This window comes from Neovison vison, chromosome 3 (assembly GCF_020171115.1).
Source record: "Neovison vison isolate M4711 chromosome 3, ASM_NN_V1, whole genome shotgun sequence".
Lineage (NCBI taxonomy): Eukaryota > Metazoa > Chordata > Mammalia > Carnivora > Mustelidae > Neogale > Neogale vison.
Genome location: NC_058093.1, coordinates 214,759,315 through 214,779,675, shown reverse-complemented (window position 1 = coordinate 214,779,675; position 20,361 = coordinate 214,759,315). Strand labels below are relative to the sequence as shown.

The following is a 20,361-nucleotide window of genomic DNA, read 5'->3' as shown; positions in this document are numbered from 1 at the left end:
GTGAGGGTCTGGCGTCATCCCCAGCTGCCGTCCTGTGGCCTGAGGAAGCAGGGCCCATGGTTTGCCACGTCAGCACAGTCAGTCCTTCCTGGGGTCCTCAAGAGTCCCGACATCATCCCTTCTATTTGTTTATAAGGGGCGGCATTGAGGCGCAGAGAGGGGAGCCGACATTGTCCAGCAGCCCCTGCCCACTGGGCTCTGGGACACACTGTGACTCTGCTCCCACAATGACCTGCCAGGTCCTATCCGCAGGGTACCAGCAAGGGGGAAGCCCAGAAGCACTAGACCTCAGCACGAAGGGGCTGATAACACCTCAGCCCACACTTCTCATGTTCAGGGACGCTTCAGGGAGTGGTAAAGCTGCACGGGCCACCAGCCAGGGGCTTCTCGTGGGCGTATTGGGGCTGAGAAAGCAGATACACACTTGTGTACTGTTGCTTTGCAGAACTGGCCATGCCCATGGACCCTTTGAGGGTTTTGTTTTGGTTTTGGCTGGGGGTGGGGGGGGCGTTGATTTTTTTTTTTTTTAGAAGGAAGCCAAAGTAAACACACATGTTCAATCAGTCACTCCTGCTCAGAAGTCAAATTTGCATTTTTTATAAAGGAAGTAAATGTCTGGCTTAGGAGTGTTTGAAGACGGACTGATCTGCTCTATAATTTTGCTACTGGCCATCACCACACTGAGTGTATCTGGTCACCCGTTGCGCTCATGGAACAGAAGTTGTAACTCTGACTTGAGCTTTCATCTGAGCAACCACAAGTCCATTCACTTTTGTGATTCAGTGGTTAGGTCAGTGGTTCAAATCACGCTTCGATTGCATGGGTGCTCAGCGAGGCTTTGCATCAAGCACAGGAGGATAAGTCATGCCTGCACTCCTGTGGCTCATCTTGGTCACACTGCCCAGCTCTGGGTCCTGGCTTATCCAGGGATACTGTTTGCTCGCACCTGTCCTCCCGGCAGAGCTGGGGACAGCAGAAGTTTGGCCAGCCCACCTGTCCTCTTCCTCCTGAGGGCCCTCGAAGGGTGGTTTATCCAGGGGCAGGCACAAATCATACTGGATGTTGGCACTCTTTCTTCAGAGGACTCTGGGACGCCAGGATCCCCCCAAGCTCTGGTTCTTACGCAGAGGCCAGCCACTGGCCCTCTGCTGGCTCGGCTTCAGGACGACTGCCAGCCCTGTTGCCAGTGAAGGCATGGCCCCTGCCAGAAAGATAGACAAGTGTCCTTTGTCCAGCAAACTGGCTTCCAGCTCCCAGCTGGGAGCAGTCCACCCCTTCCACAGCCGGGGTTTTATACCCTGATCACCCTGCCCCCGCCCCCACCACGTTGGGGCTGGGGGTAAAGTGTATTCCCTGAATTCTGCCCTGCTATCCATACTCCTGCCACTCAGTTCCAGCTCCTGCCCTTGTGGATCTGCTGGCGGTTCTGTTCACCCAGGTCCCTCTGTCAGCCTTTTCCCCCTTGTCATGCCCAGTTTGTTTTTATCCACTCTTTCAGCCCCAGATCTGTGTGGCTTATTCCCTTCTCTGCCTCCTACCCCCTCCCCGGCAGAAGCTTTCCAGCTGGCCGCTGCCTTTTTCCAGCTGCCCTTCTCGTCTGGCTTCCTCTCCACCCAGATCTCCCTACCATCATAGTCCTGACTGGATTCATGTGCCCTTTCCAGAACTGGCACGAGCCCAGAGCAGGGTTATAAATAACCCTGGCCTTGGCCCTGCCCTTTGTTCCCTCATCTTCTGTGTTTCTTTCCTGCCCTTTCCTTTAAGGTGCAGTTGGCTGGCTTCTGAGCCATCCTTGTCAGCCCCCAGCCCCGTGCCGGAGCTCAGGAGATGATTCCTGGTCCACAGAGAGGTGTTCGCACCCATGTCTTCTCCCCAGTCCAGGACATTCCCCCGGCCAGACGGTCCACTGAGCTGACCACGCCCTTCGGAACGGGGAGAGCTGGTGTTGGCGCCATCCTGCCTGCGCTCTTTTTCCTCCCAGCTTTCCAAATTGTGTGGGTGGGAATGAGACGCACCGCCATCCACGTGAGCACCGGCATCTCGTGCTGGGTGGGGCTCCTCCATGTCCTGTCCCCCCCCCCCCCGCTGCCCACCACACCCCCACCGTGCTCACAGTAGCAGGATTGTTCCTTAGGACACAGCAGGGCGGGGTGGGCGCCTGCTGCTGCTCAAAGAGCCCGCTGTCCCCTTCACCTCTACATCTTCCCTTGTTTGGGGCACACATGGCACCTGGACATGGTGGGAAGCATGTTCAGGGGTAGCTGAGAGCTGCTTCTCCAGCATGCTGCCCCCATTCATGTTGTGACCTTAGTGGGCTGAGATGAAAGGAGGTGTCACGGTCCCCTACCCTGCATGTCCGTGCACCGCGTGCTGCAGCCCAGGCCCTGGAATGGGCTAAGCTGACAGTTCTGGATCCTAGCGCTGGCTTGTCAAACACATAGGGGTTCCAGAAGGAGCACTCAGAGCTTCTCAGAGATTGAGCCTGAAGGAGGCCTCAGCCAGGAGTTCTGGATCCCTTCGTGGGTTTGTGTGTTCATTGTGTCATCCTGGAGCACCTGTGTGTTCAGGCACTATGCTGGCACAGAAAGTTCCAAGATCAGGCACGGCATGCCCTTGAGCTTTCTGCCTGTGGAGCCACTGCCCAGTGTGCCCTGGGGGAGAGGGCCTTCTGAGGGGGATGGGACCTGAGTGTTCTTTCCCTGGAGTGATGCTTAGCCATGATCATGGTGGCTGCCCCCTACACATGCTTGAGTCCACATACACACTTGTTGGGCATGCACACATGTACACACATATGCAGGCACCTAGCTCATGCACACTAAGGGATTCCCAGAGCAAAGTGCTGGTTTAGGAAGACTATTGGGATGGTCCAAGTGGGTAGTGAGGATGTGATACAAGCCCCAGGGACCCAGAAAGCAGAAGCAGATGGGGCTTGGGGATCACGTCTTCCTTTTCCAGTTTACACCCAGCTAGCTGATGCCCAGGGCAGGAGCACAGTTGCCTAAGACCATGATGTTCCCCGGGCAGGCCTTGCTCTGTGGCTCTGTCCCCCAACTCCTGTCCCTGGGTGCTTCCCACTGGGCCAGCCATCTATACCACACAGTGCCTCCCTTCTGCCAGGCCAGGGAAGTGGAAAGGGCAGCAGGGTTGGGGGCACACAGAGGGGCTATGCTGGGGGGTTCTGATTCTAGGCTTTTTAGAGACACTGTGAAACTTGAGCTGGCTTTAGGTCCTTCCTGGAACCCAGTGGTTCTCACGTAGAGGTGATTTGGCCCCAGAGGACATCTGCAGACATTTGTGGCTGTCCCAGCCAGGGGTAGGAGGGGATGCTGCCCAACACCCTACAAGACCCCCCCAGCATCCAAAATAGAATCCTTCAACCCTGGATGTCAGCAGGGCCAAGTCAGGAGCCCTGACTCCTGATCTCCCCTGTGTGGTTCCGGAAAGTGGACCGTAGGGATAACCGTCTGGTTTTACACCCAGGGGCTGCCGCGGTGTGGTTGCTCATGTTCATCTGCAGGTGGGAAACTGGTGGCAGAACAGGCAGGGATGTCTATCACTTTCTGTGGACTACAGTGGGGCCCATCAGAACATGGTCAGGCTGTGGACACAGCCGTCTCTGATACCAAGTCCCTCACTGGGGGTCGAGGGGTGCGTTGGGAGGAGTGGGCAGGAAGTCACAGAGCAGACTTCATTGCCTTTGGCATCAGCTTTGGTGTTGGGTTACTGGGCCACTGTGACAAAGTACCACAGAGTGGGGGGCCTTGCCCTGACTGTTCCACTTCACACTGCCCATTTCCCATCGTCAGACCAAGGGTGGCCCTCCAGAATTTACTGTGGTCATGAGCGAGTGGTGGGCTTGGCAAGGCCCCCATGTCTCCCTTTATTTCCCCACAGAGACTTTCCCAGAGGCTTGACCTCAGGCTGTTAATAAACAGGCCTTCCTCTCTTAGAGGGGCCACCTCAGGCATCATCCCCCAGGTCTGACCTTAGTCTGTTTCTCCTGCAGAGCGAGCTGGACTTGGAAAAGGGCATGGAAATGAGGAAATGGGTCCTGTCTGGAATCCTGGCTAGCGAGGAGACCTACCTGAGCCACCTGGAGGCCCTGCTGCTGGTGAGGAGGGAGTAGGGACTGAGCCAGGTCCCAGACCCCAGGGCACCAGTCAGAAGTCGGCACCCTCCCTGGAGGGTCATTCCACCTCTGGAGAAGCTGGACCTCCCCGTGGGGTGGTGGATAACAAGCATAAGACAGGTGCCAGAGCAAGCTGGCTTTGAATTTTTATTTTTAGTGGGAATTTAAAAAGAAAAGCTCATATGGCACATAACCGTGATTTTCTGTGGTCGTACCATACACCTGAAAATAAATGGTGAGCCCTCTCATCAGTGCCACCCTCACGGGTCACCTTTGCTGCCTCTCCTGTGCCCTCTTCCAGCCCATGAAGCCTCTGAAGGCTGCAGCCACCACCTCTCAGCCTGTGCTGACGAGCCAGCAGATCGAGACCATCTTCTTCAAAGTGCCTGAGCTCTACGAGATCCACAAGGAGTTCTATGATGGGCTCTCCCCACGCGTGCAGCAGTGGAGCCACCAGCAGCGAGTGGGTGATCTCTTCCAGAAGCTGGTGAGTGACTCAGAACAGGTGCACAGCCGCCTTCCCGGAGTTTGTGGCTCTGCAGGGGTCAAGCCTCTGCCTTGACCTGCTGGTGTGTGTTGCCAAGGGCTCTGGGACACAGAACCCTTATTTTAATTTTAAGTAGACTCCACACCCAACGTGGGCCTTGAACTCATGACCCCAATATCAAGAGTCACATGCTGTACCGACTGAGCCAGCCAGGCGCCCCTGGAGATTTTTTTTTTTAAGTGGCCTATGGAGGAGGGACATGCTCAGTAAATATTAAAGTAGTAGAAAAAGTGGCCCTAGAGCCTGAAGGAGGGCCCTGGAGGGGTGGGGTGGGGTCAGGAGACGAGCCGTTGTGTGACCCTTAGCTCCTACCACCAGCTGTTTTCAGAACCCTGAGGCGATTTGATGCTGACTTTGAACATGACACCCTCATGCTTTGTAGAAATCAAGACTGGTTCTTTTTGTGACTGCAGAGCCTGGACCCAGGCACAGCCTCGAAATGGAAGTTAGTCTGGCTCCAAGTAGTGGGGTGCAAGGAGGTCCCCAGGTGCCCATCCCACCTGAGCTAAGGCAGCCAGATAAGGCAGCTCCTGTCCTTACCACTGTGGGGGTGAGAAGATAGAGGAACTGCACAGGGTAACTTGCTGGGACTGTAACATTGGGTTATCTCCAAAAGGAGTGCTTTTCCTGCTGCCTTCAAGGGCCATAACCTGAAGGACACAGGTGATGCTGGCTGGATGACAGAAGAAATATTTCTGAACGGGCTTACTGAGCCCGTATGGACGAGGAATCTTTTTGGCAGAGGTGGCTGTGGGTCCTGGTTCAGGTCCCAGAGGCAGAAGCACCCTCTCAGGACAGAAGGAGTCTACTGTGAAGGCAGGTCAGGGGCCTCTGTGGCCCTCTGCTGACTACAGGACCCAAGAAACCAAGGATATGGCTTTTAAAAACTCAATGGGACCTATAAAACCTAGCAGTCAGATGAAAGAGGTTGTCACAAGCCAGGCCGCATCTGGTCTGCATTTAACAAGAATTGGTTCAAAGTGCTTCTTCAACCAAGATGTAGGTGAGGTAAAACTTGTCCAGTGGGAGGAAACAGTTAAGGCACCTGTGGAAGGAAGGAGAAAACTCAGATGAGAGCTGTCCGATTGATGTCTGTCTTCCAACGTGTGTGGTTCCAACATGTGTGGAAAGGAGCCCCGGCCTCCTTTGCGGGTCTGATGCATGGAGCCAGTCGGTCTTTCCAGGAGGAGGCTGTGGAAGACGGGCATCTGGGTAGGAGGGCCCAGCATCTGTCCTGGGAGTATCACTGAAGGCAGGTGCCAGGCAGACCCCTGTGACGGAGGTTCTCCCTCTGAGGATCCCTAACCTGAGCTGAGTTCAGTCTGGGCCCCCTGAGCACATCTCCCAAGGGAAACCAGTCCTCCAAGAGTAGAGGTGGCCCAAGGTCACAGGCAGAGCATGCTCCCACTGGGCTGCCCAGACTCCCAGCTGGTCCAGACCCAGTCCTTGCCTTGGCTCACACCTGGGCTTGAGTGTTTTGCTCCAAGGTGTGGCCTTCCTGTTGGCAGTCCCCTCTCTCCACTGCCCTGGGCTGCAGACACCTCGGACTCTAGGCTGGAGCGAAGATGTAAAAAACACAGAAAACTTTTCACTTTTTTATTCAGATTCCTACCACATGAGACCCTTTTTCCTCTGGCCAGAAAATGGGAGGACATGTTGATGCAGCCCCACCATCTCTGAAGTGCCCCTCTCCCGTTTCTCTCTGTGTGCATTGTCCACAGGTTTAAACCTAGTAGATTTGGCTCAGCCTGCAGCCCTCCTGAGAACTCGAGAATCATGTTGTTGAGAAGAAACTGCACCCAATACGCTTTCCCAAATAACATTCTGACATCACTCAGAAACTTGTCTTTCAAATTATCATAGTCCGGTGAACACCAGAATTTGGGAAGTTTCCTCTGGTTTCCCCGGTGTCCTTGAGCCACCTTTGTGGGTCAGACGCTGCAGCAGACTAGGGAGAGAGGTGGGGTGGCCACGGGACATCATGCCCCGGGAACCAGGCCCATGAAGAGTGTTCGTGTGTGCTGCCCAGCTGGGTGCAGGGGCACCCCTGTCCCTTTCTGACAGCACAGCAGGGTCAGCTCCGTTTCACCCCATTAGGCTCCCCAGCTGGGTAAGTCTTGGGACAGAAGGAGCCTGTAATGCCCTGCCCCAGCCGCGGCACCTCCCCCCTGCCCCGGGATTTGTGAGCCTGCCTCCCCTTCCTGCGGGAATGGATGGGTTTAGTGCTGCTGCTTGGAGTCTGTTCCTGGCTCAAATTTTATCAGGCTACTCTTTTGTTTTTCTAATCATTTCCAGCTTCCAGAGAGGTGCACAGATAGTTCAAGAACTCCCATTTGCCAGAGCCACCACTGGTAATATTTTGCCGAGTTTGTTTTATCTTTTCCTCTCTCATTTTTATATAGGTGCGTGCACACACACACACACACATACACACACATCCTGAATAGTTTGAAAATAGCTTGCAGATAGATATGCATAGATATGCCCTTTTACCCCAAATACTTCATTGTGTATTTGATAAAAACAAAGACAAGCTCTTCCATAACCACAGAGTACAATGATCAAATTCAGGAACTTTCACAGTGGTGAGGCACTGTTACCTTGTCCGCAGTCCATATGCAGACTTCTCCCAAGTTAGCCATCGTGTTCTTTTTTTTTTTTTTTTAATATTCATTTATTTATTTGAGAGAGCACGAGTGGGAGGTTAGGGGAGAGGGAGAGAGAGAATCTCAAGCAGGCTCCACACTGAGCACAGAGCCCAACATGAGGCTCGATCTCTGGACACTGAGATCGTGACCTGAGCCAAAATCAAGAGTCGGACGCTTCACAGACTGCCCCACCCAGGCGCCCCCATCACGTTCTTTGTAGCCGCCTGCATTCTCTGATTCAGGATCCAATCGGAGCTCACAAGATGGACTCAGTGTTCATATCTCTTTTGTTTTCTTCGGGCTATACCAGTTCCTTGGCCTTTGCTTGTCTTTCATGGCCTTGACATTTTTTTGAAGGGTACTGGCCAGTTTGGGCTTGTCTGAGATTTCCTCAGGAATAGATTCAGGTTCTGCGTTTCTGGCAAAAACTGAATAAACCACAGCAGTGATGCTGTGTCCTCAGTGCCTCGTATCAGGAGGCACGTGATCGCCATCGATCCCATTACTGGTCCGGCTCCGTTTTGGGTTGGCTAAAAGTGTGAGATTAGACTGCTTGGCACTTGGCAAAAGCCACATGGAAGATGCGAGCTCCTTTGGGAAAGGGAGAGGAAGTAATGGAAGGGGTTCTCCTCTCTTAGACCTCATATCGGTTTGCTAGGGCTGCTCACCTGGGCGGCTTGCACAACAGAAATCTATTTCCTCACAGTTCTGGAGGTTGGAAGTCCGAGATCAAGGCACTGGCAGGGTTGGTCTCTCCTGAGGCCTCTCTGCTTGGCTCGCAGATGGCAGCAGTCTCCCTGTGTCTTCACGAGAGTTCCTCAGTCTGTGTACTTATCTCTCATGAGAGCCCCAGTCATACCGGATTAGGACCCGCCCCGACAACTTCATCGCATCTTATGCCCTATCTCTAAACACAGTTGCATTCTAAGGTGCCGGGAGTTAGGGTTTCAACATAGGAATTTTGAGGTGACGCCTATTGACAGTAATGTCCCCTCAGGGCTCCTGACCACATTATCTGAAGCAGATAAAAAAAGCACCATAGCTTTTAACCCCAGCTCTGTTCTCAGACATCTGCTGTATGACGTGTTTGTTGACTTATTTATTGTGTATCTCTCCTGCTGCTGGCCCCACTGTGTCTGAGCGATTTGCGGCTGTGGTGACAGTACAGTGCCTAAAGCAGGTCTTCGTTGTGGGGGAGGCGTTCAGTGAGCCACAGAGGAGGGAGAAAAGGAAGTGCTCTGGGTCTGACTGTTGTCCTGATTGGCACTTGGAGATGGAGTGACCAGTCAGGGTGATTTGTGCAGGAGGGGCCAGGCCGGGCCTCCATGTAGCCCCCACAGGGAGCAGAGCCAGAGACCAGACCGTGCCAAGGACTTACCCAGCATCTGGGACTGTCATCTGAAGAAACATAAAATTCAATATAAATGCAAATGCATATAAAACAAAATTCAGATTCAGCACAGAACAAACACCAGGATCAGCTAAAGCTTTAGGCTTCCAGCCCTTGGTCTGCAGTGGGAAATCCTGGCTAGCAGGTCGCCGGGGTCCTCCATTTCCCTCCCCAGGCCTGGCTGTGCTGGTACAAGATGAGGGCTGGCTTTCCCTCAGCTGCCTCTGAAAGTGACCTGGGGCCCAGAGGTGGTGGCAGCTTTCCCCCCGCCCCCACACACCCATGGAAGTTGTCACTCAGTTGGGTATCTGATCAGCAGGGTATGTGAAGAGACCCTCTATTAATACCTTTGGTTTGACAAAAGACAAAATGCCTCTCACCTTGGGGAGAAGGGATGGGGAAGCTGGGTGATGGACAATGGGGAGGGTATGTGCTATGGAGAGTGCTGTGAATCTATAAGACTGATGAGGGGCGCCTGGGTGGCTCAGTGGGTTAGGCCGCTGCCTTCGGCTCGGGTCATGATCTCAGGGTCCTGGGATCGAGTCCCGCGTCGGGCGCTCTGCTCGGCAGGGAGCCTGCTTCCTCCTCTCTCTCTCTCTGCCTGCCTCTCTGCCTACTTGTGATTTCTCTCTGTCAGATGGATAAATAAAATCTTTAAATAAAAAAAAAAAAAGACTGATGATTCACAGGCCTGTACCCCTGAGGCAAATACATTATATGTTAATTTTAAAAATAATTTTAAAAAATAAAAATTAAAAATAAAATGCCTCTCACCTTGCAGCTGGCAGCCAGCACGTCTCCCACATGCCAGGTGTGGCTTGTGGTACCTGGACCCCTTGCCAGGTTTGGGCTGGGCTCATGTCTAGACAGTGGGAGCCCCTCTTCTCCAAGGCCAGCTAGATTGCATAGGCCTTATGTGTGTGAAGGGATTGGACAAGAGTGGAGCACTGTGGCCACCCCAAGCCAGGCCCAACCTCCCTGTCCACTATGGCCTCCTGCGGCCAGAATGTGAAAGTGCCTCCCAACCCCACCTATGTAGACTCTCATCCTTGCTCAGGGACAGCCTTGCATTTTAGACGATGCATTTTACATGGTGCTGGTGGCACCGTGTAAATGAGTAGAGTGGGAGGAATCAGCAGCTGTGGAAGGGAGCCGTTACCTGCCCTGGGCTGTGAGTCACTTCTCAACGTGTCACTTGGAAGGGAGAACATGCTCAGTGCGTGGGGAGGGGAAGCAGGTGGGAGGCGACAGCAAGGAAGAGGTGAGGTGACTGCAGCTCTGTGCTGTCTGCTGTCCCTGTGCTTTCTCGAGAGCTGTGCACAGAAGCCCATTTCTCAGAAAGATGAGAAGCAGTGGCACCTGCCCTGCACCTGTCCCACACTGTTCCTTCTTCCCTGCAGGCCAGCCAGCTGGGTGTGTACCGAGCCTTTGTAGACAACTACGGAGTTGCCATGGAAACGGCTGAGAAGTGCTGTCAGGCCAACGCTCAGTTTGCAGAAATCTCTGAGGTACTCGTGACACTGTTCAGACAGGTGCACCCCTCCACCTCCCCCGGGTGGGACGTGGGCCGGTCGTTGGTACATTATGACCCGCAAGAACAAAGCACATCAGGCCAAGTTCTGACTATAAATCTCCGCTCTGTTTCCAGAGGCTTCTGGGTTAGCTCTGTCAGCCCTGTGCATGGGGGACACAGGAGGAGCAGCCCCACAAGAGCCCTGCGTCCCCCAGGGCCAGGGCCCAATTCTGGGGCTCTGCCAAGTGCCCCAGACACACACTCTCTTGTGCCATCTGTGTGCAGTAATGAGTGTCCATAGTTTTGTCTCGTTAGCAGAGGTCTGGATGTGAGGGTCCTGGGCTGACGAGGCACCTGGTCACTAGAGAGCAGCCTGGGAGCTGTGCTGTGCTCTATTCCTCTGGGGGAACGTCGCTTGCCGGGGAGACTAAGCAACTAATAAGGGGTATGGGACTGAAGAAAGCTCCAGGCTGGAGCTCCACAAGCACTGAAACCTTGAGCCCTGGAGTGTTAGCATGAGGGGCCTCTAGAGAGCACTTCGGATACAGAGAGGACAAGCAGGCCACCCCTGGACCAGAACCTGCAGCACTGGCCTCTCCAGGCTCTGGAGGGGGTTTTCCACATCCTGTGTCTGCCCTGTGCAGTTGGGTGACATTTTCCTCTTTCTGGGCCTGTCATTACTTGTGATGGCTCCAGCTCCTCCGAGCTCTGACTTGCCTTCCCTCCGCTAAGCAAGGATTCTGGGCAGAAAGAGTCCATGAGAGAAATTAGCATAAGAAAGATAGCTGGAAACTAGAAATAGGTACTGAGTGGGGTCTCCCTTGCTGAGAGACAGTCATACCCTACTGTCATACCTGGCTTTGTTCTGGGGGCTTTGTGCCATTTTGTAATTTGTCGTGAGGTGGGTATTGTGGGTGCTGATTATCTCTCATGGTGGCAGTGGGTGCCATGCTGCTCCTCCAGAGCCTGTGGGGGCAGGCACTCCCTGCCTGGTGCTGCTGGTAACAGGCTACATGCACCCAGGGTTCTATCTAGGCTGTCTCCAGACATCCCTCCCTCTCTGCTCTGCTTTGCCTAGAGCATTGAGGCCATACCTTTCTTGAGCTCATTCACTTAGCAAGCCCACCACTCCTAACAGCTGGGGTGTTGGTGCAGAATCCAGAGTGACCTTGGCAAATTAGAAACATAATCCTTTAAGAACAGGCTATAATTAAAGGGGGCCACGTTCAAGTCCACCCAGACAGGTTCCTATAGAGGAAGGAGGAAGCAATGGTGAGACACCACCCAGGCGTCACATCGTCCCATGAGAATCTGAGCTGAGGCAGGGGTGCTGGGAGAGAGGCAGCTTTCCCTGGCCCCTCATGAAGCTTGTACCTTGGAGGTGGCATCCACTTGGGTTCTCCACCGTGTTTTTGAAGGAGACTCAGAGACACAGAGCAAAACTAAACCAAAGGAAACAAGCAGCAGGCCATGAGAGGTTGCATTCCAGGGATGGGAGCTCAGATGTGGGGACTGGATGGTCACCTCTAGGATGGGGAGCAGTGCAGCGGTGACCCTTCATCTGCTCCTGGTCCTGAAAATGAGCCAGAGCAGCATCCACTTGGACTAGAGTTGCCCAAGCTGGGATTTCATGGAATGCCACTTCCCACACGAGAGATACGGAGAGTTCTGGCAAAAGGGCCTCTGGGTCAAGTTAAGTTTGCGAACTGTGGGATTAAGCCAGATGTGTAAGTCTCCTTGAAGCAGGACTCCTGGACCTACCTCTGCACAGTGTGCGTGGTGCGGCCCAGGAGCACGTGGTGTGAGGGCTCCTCCAGGCTCACGAGAGCATGGACCCCGAGTTTTGCAGGGGCTTGTGTTCTGCTCTCACACCCCCTCACACACACCTCCGCACCCCTTGGGAACTGCTGAGGCAGACGTACAGAAGAATAATCACGGTGAGGACCGTTCAACTCTCAAGAGAGGCACCAAAGTGCATTGTGGAGTTTGGCCCCAGTGAGCTGTAAATACCATCGTTTTTAGTCATGAGACATTGACTATAGCACGAGAGGTTGGGAAAGCCATCTCTGAGCCCCTTCCTGTTCCCTTCCTGGTTTTCGTTTTTGTTCAGCAGCCTGGTATTGGGATTAACCATAGCTTCTTCCTGGAGGTGATTCCAGGTACACAGGGATCATACATCCTCGTTGCTCTGGGTATGTTGGACCCAATCGATGATGCCTTTGATGCAGTTGTGGGGAACATGACCTACCTACCAAAAAGCTCTGCTCTCCTCCTGGGGATCATAGTGCCTGTTCATTAGAAACTACAGGCCTGCCTTGCTTTATTGCACTTTGCAGATACTGCATTTTTTACAGACTGAAGGTTTGCAGCAACCGTGTGTTGAGCAAGTCTCTCGGTGCCATTTTTCCAACAGCATTTGCTTGCTGTGTCACATTTTGGTAATTCTTGAAACATTTCAAACTTTTCCATTGTTATTCTATTTCTGGTGATGATCAGTGGTGATATGACTTCCTGAGAGCTCAGATGATAGCATTCTTTAGCAATAAAGTATTTTTTAATTAAGGTAGGTACATTGTTTTCAGACCTAGTGCTCTTGAACACTTAATAGACTGTAGTATACTGTAAGGATAATTTTTCTAGGCCCTAGGAAAAAAAAAAAAATTCACTGGTCTTGCTCTATTGCAATACTACCTTCTTTGTGGTGATCCAGAAGCAAACCTACGAGATGTCCAAGGTATGCCTGTACATTTGGGAAGTCAGGAGAGGGTGGGAGGAGGGGGAATCCAGTGTGGGTCTCAGCAGTGAGGGGGCCTGCCCTGGCCATTTCCAGAGGTGAGTGCTTTTCCAGCCCTCCAGCCTGTTGCACACTGTTTAACTTCTCTGAGAAAGTGATTCTGTTTGTTAAGGAAGGACACTGTGGTTTGCCTTATTTTTATAGGCTTCTGTATGTCTGAGGCTCTCGACCAGGGGTGATTTTGTCCTCTACAGACGACTGAGTAATGCCTGGGGATTTTTGATTGTCACAACAGGAGGGGGCATGCTCCTGCTATAGGTGGGGGCCTGGGCTGCAGCCCCGTGTCCTGTGATATCTAGGACCCACCCGCACAGTAAGCAAATCCAGATCTCTGGCCCTGAATGTCAGCAATCCCTGGTGCCCAGGGCAGGCCTTGTGTTCCACCCACCCTGTATTTCATGCTTTGGTCCAGGACATACACACATCCCCAAGACTTGCCTCCCCTAAGGTTTTATGTAGTGAAAGAAGGGTGAGTTTTCTGCAGAAGGTTGCTGGCCACTGGACTTGCTGCCACTTCAGTGCTACCTCAGTTGTCCCGTGTAAAAATGTGCTTTTCTTTTTGCAGAACCTGAGAGCCAGAAGCAACAAGGATGCCAAGGACCAGACGACCAAGAACTCTTTGGAAAGTGAGTTCTCTGGGCTGAGGCCTCTTCGTGCTGCCCGTGGGGACAGCTGCCATGAGCCGATGGGGCATTTGCTAGAAAAGCAAACAGGGCACCCTATTGGGGTGACAGGGAGACGGGTAAAGTGGCACTGGGTGTGCTGAGTGGTGAAGGACATGGTCAGGTAGCAACCAGGAAGGACGGTAGGAGTTTGCAGACACCCATAAACCAGGCACTGCTGGGCATTTAAAATGTCATCATGTTGTCCCCAATGGCCCTGTAAGGAGGATTTTATGTTCCCATTTTTCAAGTGACAGGACAGATTTAGAATGAAAGGAACTGAGCTGGAACCACAGGTCCTACATGGCCAAGCAGGGGGAAAGCCAGAGCTGTCAGGCTCCCCTAGGCCCGTGTGTCCAACCTCTTCACTCTGGGCAGAAAGCAGCCTCAGCACTGATAGGTCACTTCTTGGTTGCAGTTGTTAGGATAGCGTGAAGAATTGCGCTTCCAGAAAACAGCAGACCTGGCTCTGCCAAGCAGAGCTTCACCGTGCTCTGAGTCTCAGCTTCTCATCTGTAAAATGGGGCTAACGATGCATGTCTTACGGTAGTGGTGGGAGTCACGTGAGGAAACGCACCTGACATATGTCAGGACCCACGTGCGCATCTGCGCCCGTCATGGGCTGGGCTCACCGTCCTGATGGAGAAGTGGGGGCTGCCAAGGCTGGCCAGGGCTCCTGTGCTGCTGGAGGCCAGGTGTCTGAAAACACTTACAAAGCCAAGAACTGTGTCGGCACCTGAGTAAGTTTCCACTGTCCTCAAAGTCGGGGCTCCAAACTGCGCAGGAATGGGCATTGCAAGTGACATGCTGGTCTGCTCCCAGGAGACCCTCCGAGCCGGAGAGCCGGTCTCCTGCCATGATTGGGACCTTGTCAGCCCATGTGCACCAGGTGCTCATGGGTTCCCCAACTCCAGGGGGAGGGACATCAGCTTGGGTTCTGACCAGTAGCTCTGCACTCAGCCTTTAACGTCACAGACCGAAAGCTCAAAGCCATGGGCTCAGTCTTCTAGGTGCTCTGAGTTGGCGCTTGTCTCTGGGTATGGATTGGTTCCCAGGGCTGCTTTCTCTGCCCAAGCCCTTCCCACGAGGACAGGCAGGCGGGTGGTCTGGGGCTGCTTTCTCCGTGCATGGCCACCTCTCACCCTGCCCATCTCTCTGCAGCCCTGCTCTACAAGCCTGTGGACCGGGTGACCCGCAGCACGCTGGTCCTGCATGTGAGTCCCCCACCTGGGACCATCTCAACCCTGGGGTTCTTGGCTTCTGATGTTCATCAGTGCTGCCCACCCCTTACCCCTGTTCCGGCCACACACCTTTATTGATGATGTTAGAAATGAGAGGCTCACAGGGGGGTGAGGGGGGACAAAGCAGGTTTGCAGGGGGGCCTGGGTGCTCTTGAAGAGGAGGTCCCAGGTGGGAGCATCCTGTCCCAAGTAAGAAGGGCCTCCAAGGTAGATGGGGTCAAGGCACTGAGAGTAGATGCCTTGCAGGGCCCCAAGGATGACCGCTGCCTCCCAGCCTGGGGAGAGGGAGCGTGGGGAGGGCTCGCCTCACTGGGGCTGCTCCCGAAGGCAGCAGGGAAGATGAAACTGGCCCCTAGTCCTACTGCCAGGTGACCCTCTTCACTTATATTTAAAACAAGTTGTACATGCATTTTTTTTTTAAGATTTTATTTATTTATTTGACAGAGATCACAAGTAGGCAGGGGGGATGGTGGTGGCAGGAAGCAGGCTCCCCGCGGAGCAGAGAACCCGATGCAGGGCTCGATCCCAGGACTCTGGGATCATGACCTGAGCCAAAGGCAGAGGCTTTAACCCACTGAGCCACCCAGGCGCCCAGCTTTTTTTTTTTCTTTTTTTTTTTTTTTTAATTTACAACCAAGTCACCTAAGTGCATGAGGTTTCCATTTCCTTTCCTGCTTCGTCCCCACCACCACCACAGGAATTCTTTCATGCACATACCGACATATGTGAACATCTTTTTTGATTACATAGAAGACATCCTGCTATATGTATCATTCCACACTTTGCTTTTTTTTGATACTATGTGGTGGAGATTGTCCCACTTCAGCCCAAACAGCTCTGCCCCATAGAATTTAAGCGGTGTAGTATTCTGTTGAGTGCACTTTTTTTTTTTTTTTTTTTAATTTGACAGGCAGAGATCACAAGCGGGCAGAGAGGCAGTGGTGGGGAAGCAGACTCCCCGCTGAACAGAGAGCCCGATGCGGGGATCGATCTCAGGACCCTGAAATCATGACCTGAGCCGAAGGCAGAGGCTTAACCCACTGAGCCACCCAGGCACCCAGAGTGCACATTTCTTAAATCTTTTTTTTTTTTTTTTAAGATTTTATTTAAGATATTTCTTAAGAGACAGTGAGAGAGGGAACACAAGCAGGATGAGGGAGGGAGAAGCAGGCTTCCCGCCGAGCAAGGAACCTGATGTGGATCTTTATTCCAGGACCCCGGGATCATGACCTGAGCCAAAGGCAGAGGCTTAACGACAGCCTCCCAGGCGCCCCTTAAGTGCACATTTCATAATTCCTCACTATCTTCTGATAAAGAGGGAGATGAGAGGCATGGTGTAGAGGGCTCTGGCTGGTGGCCTGTTGAGCAGAGCCTCCGAGACCTTTATCTGTCCCCTTTCCAAGCGTCCTGACAGGAAGAAACCAGAACCACTCAGAGGTGGCATGGGGGTTCTGGGACCATGAGCACCAGAGCTTTCCTCCAGGCTTATTTCATCTCAGCAGAGGAGATCTGAAAGCTAAGGGGGGTTCGTTTTTCTGAACCAAGGAGCTGTTGACCTTTCGCATGAATTACTTGCATTCCTAGTGGAGAAGGAGTCAGCGTTTCCATCTGTATTCTAAAGAGGTTTAGACTCTTCTCTAAAGCAGGAGGAGCAGGGAAGGCCACGTGCTTTCTCCTGAGCTGGCACAGACCAGAGGTCCTGGACAAGGCCAGTTCTGCCCCCTAGAGGACATGCAGCAATGTCGGAGACTTTCTCATCCCAACTGCCAAGGAGGAGCGCCAGCATCTAGTGGGTAGAGGCTGGGGTTGGGGAGGGCTGATGTCTTACAGTGTACAGGAAAGCCCCCACCACAAGGAATGGTCCAGCCCAGAATGTCATGGACCTAGGTGGACAGGGTCAACCCCAAGAGCAGGAGCCCCTGTTGACAGCTTGCATACAGCATGGACTTGTGGGAACACCGTCTAGGTTTAGGACCTGCTTATGGGATGGTGCTCGGCAGGCACTGCCCGCCTAGCCCTGGCCTGTCGGAGAGCTGTCCTGGGTTTGCCTGGCCTGTGTCTGCAGTTTGCACACCATGGTGGGTGCCAGGGCTGGGCTCCCTCTGACCTGAGTCTCCTCGCCTGACACAGGACTTGCTGAAGCACACGCCTTCCAGCCACCCCGACCACCCTCTGCTGCAGGATGCCCTCCGTATCTCACAGAACTTCCTGTCCAGCATCAACGAGGAGATCACGCCCCGCCGGCAGTCCATGACTGTGAAGAAGGGAGAGGTGAGCCAGCCTGGGGACAGTCAGGGTGCGCCAGCCTCCCCACTGGCCAAGGGGATGTTGGAGCCCTCTCTGGTCCTTAGGAGACTGTGCCTCCTGTTCAGCCTAACACAGGAAACGTGGTACCTTTTAGGGTGTTGACCCTAAAACCCAGTCCCCAAAGCAGGATGTCCAGGTGGAGTTGCCAGACTGCTCGCCTCGCCTGGCCACCTCTTTTCCCAGTTGGTGGGTCGTGTCCAGGACATGCCTTCTTTTCCCTACACCCTTGTCAGCTCCGGGTCCCCAGCTGAGGAGACCGGTGAGAGAGATCGTTTTGTCTGGAGAGATCTAGTTCCTCCTGAGTGTTCTCTCTGTGAAAAACAGTTCGAGGTTTCCTCTCCTATCTGAAGGTGGAACATTCCTATGAAATCTCTTGTAAGCTAAAATGCTTTAAAAATGAAGAGGCTGTCACCATTGGTGAAGCGAAAATCTTCTTCAGGTCTATTTTGGTTACTGAAAACTCATGTTTTCAGGACTCATGTAGGTCTTTGGTAAAGGCAAACTTTTGAATAGTGTGGGAAACCCGTATGACCAGATTTAAGGACTTAAAAAGGAGGAGGAGCGGGAGGTACAAGCAGTTTGTGGGCTTGCTTGTCTTCAGCTAGGAGGAGTCTCTCCTTCCTCCCTCTCTCACCGAGAGCCACCCCAGGAGGGGCCCAGTGAGGTGTGGGCAGGTGCCATCCTGGCAGGCAGCACTTAGTGAGAGAGCTGAGCTGCGTAAATCAGGGAGGCCAGCATCTAGCACAAGTGTGAGCAGCATCAAGGCAAAGAGACTGACCTGTGGCCGCTGGGCTCTTGTGCGGGGATGGGAGCTGTATGGCCCAGGCAGGACACCGCCAGCTGTGAGCCTGACGGTAGCTGTCCCTGAAAGCCACTTCTTCCTCTTTCTTCTGGTTCACGTGCAAGGCGCTCGGCACTGACAGCTCACCCTTCTGCAGTCAGGGTTTCTCTTCGTCCTTCACCTGGGCTAGCAGGCAGGCCCCTCAGATCTGTCCTCCCTATTCCTCTTTGGGAAGTAGGTACCTGAGTGCAAGGCAGAAAGCTCGCATGGGCCCAGAGTCTCATCAGGCTTAACCAGGAGCGAGGGGCTTGGTCAGATTTCTCATGGTGGGCCAGGGTCAAGGAAGAGGGAGGTGTACCCTCCAGTCCACCCTTCGGGTGGGTCCAGACCCTAGAGCCAGGTCGACACAGAGATCCGATGCCAACATTGGCATGAACTCACCCACCACATGGCTTGGACCGTGCTTGCTTCTCTTTCCTGGATCTGTTTCCCCCTTTTACAACAGGGTGGGTACTCGGACCCGGGCACCCAAAGCTCACGACTCACGGCAACGGTGTTGCCGGCAGGCAAACAGAAGCAGTCTCTGAGCTCATGGAAGGCAGGAGTGGGTCCCCAGCACCTCCCAGGGTCTCCACACCCAGTTGTCTGATATCGAGAACCTGGGGGTGGTGGGGTTCAGCTCTCCTTTCCTAGAGCAACAGCAGCACCCTGCCCCTGGGTCAGCCCCACTCCAGCTCAGGGACTCCGGAGGAGTGCAAAGCTTTGGCCTAACCGGATGTGGGATTTTCTTCTGTCCAGACTCCTTTTGGGTTTGTGCCCAGCTCACCTTTCCCTCCTAGGACACCTCTTTCTCCTCTGCCGACTATTCTGAGAGCGATGTCCTCCTGGGAAGCAAATACGTGAGTCTTTTCCCTCTCAGCTTTTCATACAGGGCTGAGTCTGCCCTCAGCACCCGCATCCTGCTGTTCAGGATCCCTGGAGAGAAATACCTTCTTGCTCCTCGCCTCAGTGAAGGTGGCTGCCCTAGGGAATTGAGGAAAATCAAATGTTACCTGGGAGGTGGCAGCCCAGCCCTTGTCCCGCATCTGTTACCATAGGCTTCATTCCATGCTGACCCATCATTATGGTCCCAGGGTGACCCTGGGAAGGTGACCCAGGAAGTCTGTTGGGGCTAGCCAGTTCATGAAGAGAAGGGCTTTTATCTCCACCCACCTCTCCCCTACCGGATCTGGCCCTGTTGGCCTCAGTGATACTTGCTTAGTGAGAGGGATCACTTGGGTACCTCAACTAAACAAGGAGAGGGAAGCTAATCCCTCCCGAGAGGTTGTGAGTCTGACTCGCATGCACCTTCTCTCCGTCCCAAGCATGGTAAGGGATGGGGGGTGGCCAGCCCAGTATGACAGATAGGTGCCCATGCTCATGCTCCCCACCCCCACCATCCCAGGCACAGACATCACTAATCGATCAGCCTGAGGACATACTTCAGGGTGCCCAACCCAGTTTACAGTCCCCAGTGTGGTAGAAAGGGTGCTAGAAGGGCGGTCCCCCAACCTGATTCAGCCCTGCCCACCACTTACCAGTGGTTTTAATTTGGGAAGCCCTTATTTCTTTGCCAAGTGTCTATAATCTAAGGACAGTGTCAGGATCTGCAGCCCTCCAGGGGGCCGTTGTGAGACAGAAAGGGTCTCATGATCTCTGAGGGGGTGTCTAAGAGCAGGGGTGATGATTTGCCCACATGGGCACCATTCATGTTGGAGATGGTAGGAAAGCATCCTCTAGATCACCAGCCAGGAGAGAATCTGCAGGTCCCAGGAGGGGTGGGGAGCTGCAGGCTGCTTCCTTTTAGAATTTGCAGCTGGGGAGAGTCCGAGATTTGGAAGTACCTATTTCTTTTTCCTGCTTGTGTTCTTGTCTCTAAATTTGGTATATAACATTGACTATTAAGCTTCCAAAGGGAGAGAGAAAGTGGGCTTCTGAGTTCCCCTAATGATTCTGTGAGGTTAGAGGTATTTTCCAGGTGAGGACACTATGGCTCAGAAAGGTTGAATGACTTGCCCACAGTCACACAGCCACTAAGTAGCCAAGCCAGGACATGAGGCCAGGTGTGCCATAGTACCTGTGCACCACAGGTGTGTTATGACTTTTGATAGCCCCTCCCGCACTCCCCCACACCCTTGCGAACCCACAGGACTGTCCACCCCTCCTGGATCCCTGTATAAAGAGCTACCTGGACATAGGTGGTCGTAAGGAGATGTGCCCCTTTGGTTTGCCAGAGCTTTAGGCTCTGAGTGGAGCCCCATCCTCTGCTTCTCCTGCTGGGAGCATGGTGGAGGGCGTTGGGGGCTC

The 20,361-nt window shown here is 53.5% G+C and overlaps 1 protein-coding gene across 1 annotated transcript in view; it reads left to right on the top strand.

Moving 5' to 3' along the window:
- BCR (BCR activator of RhoGEF and GTPase) overlaps positions 1–20,361 on the top strand; it is a 122,871-nt gene that overhangs the window by 65,352 nt on the left and 37,158 nt on the right. The window contains exons 3-8 of the mRNA XM_044243831.1: positions 4,010–4,114; positions 4,434–4,619; positions 10,118–10,225; positions 13,590–13,650; positions 14,848–14,900; positions 17,058–17,198. Coding sequence (XP_044099766.1) covers positions 4,010–4,114; positions 4,434–4,619; positions 10,118–10,225; positions 13,590–13,650; positions 14,848–14,900; positions 17,058–17,198 — 654 coding nt within the window. The remainder of the gene's footprint in view (positions 1–4,009; positions 4,115–4,433; positions 4,620–10,117; positions 10,226–13,589; positions 13,651–14,847; positions 14,901–17,057; positions 17,199–20,361) is intronic.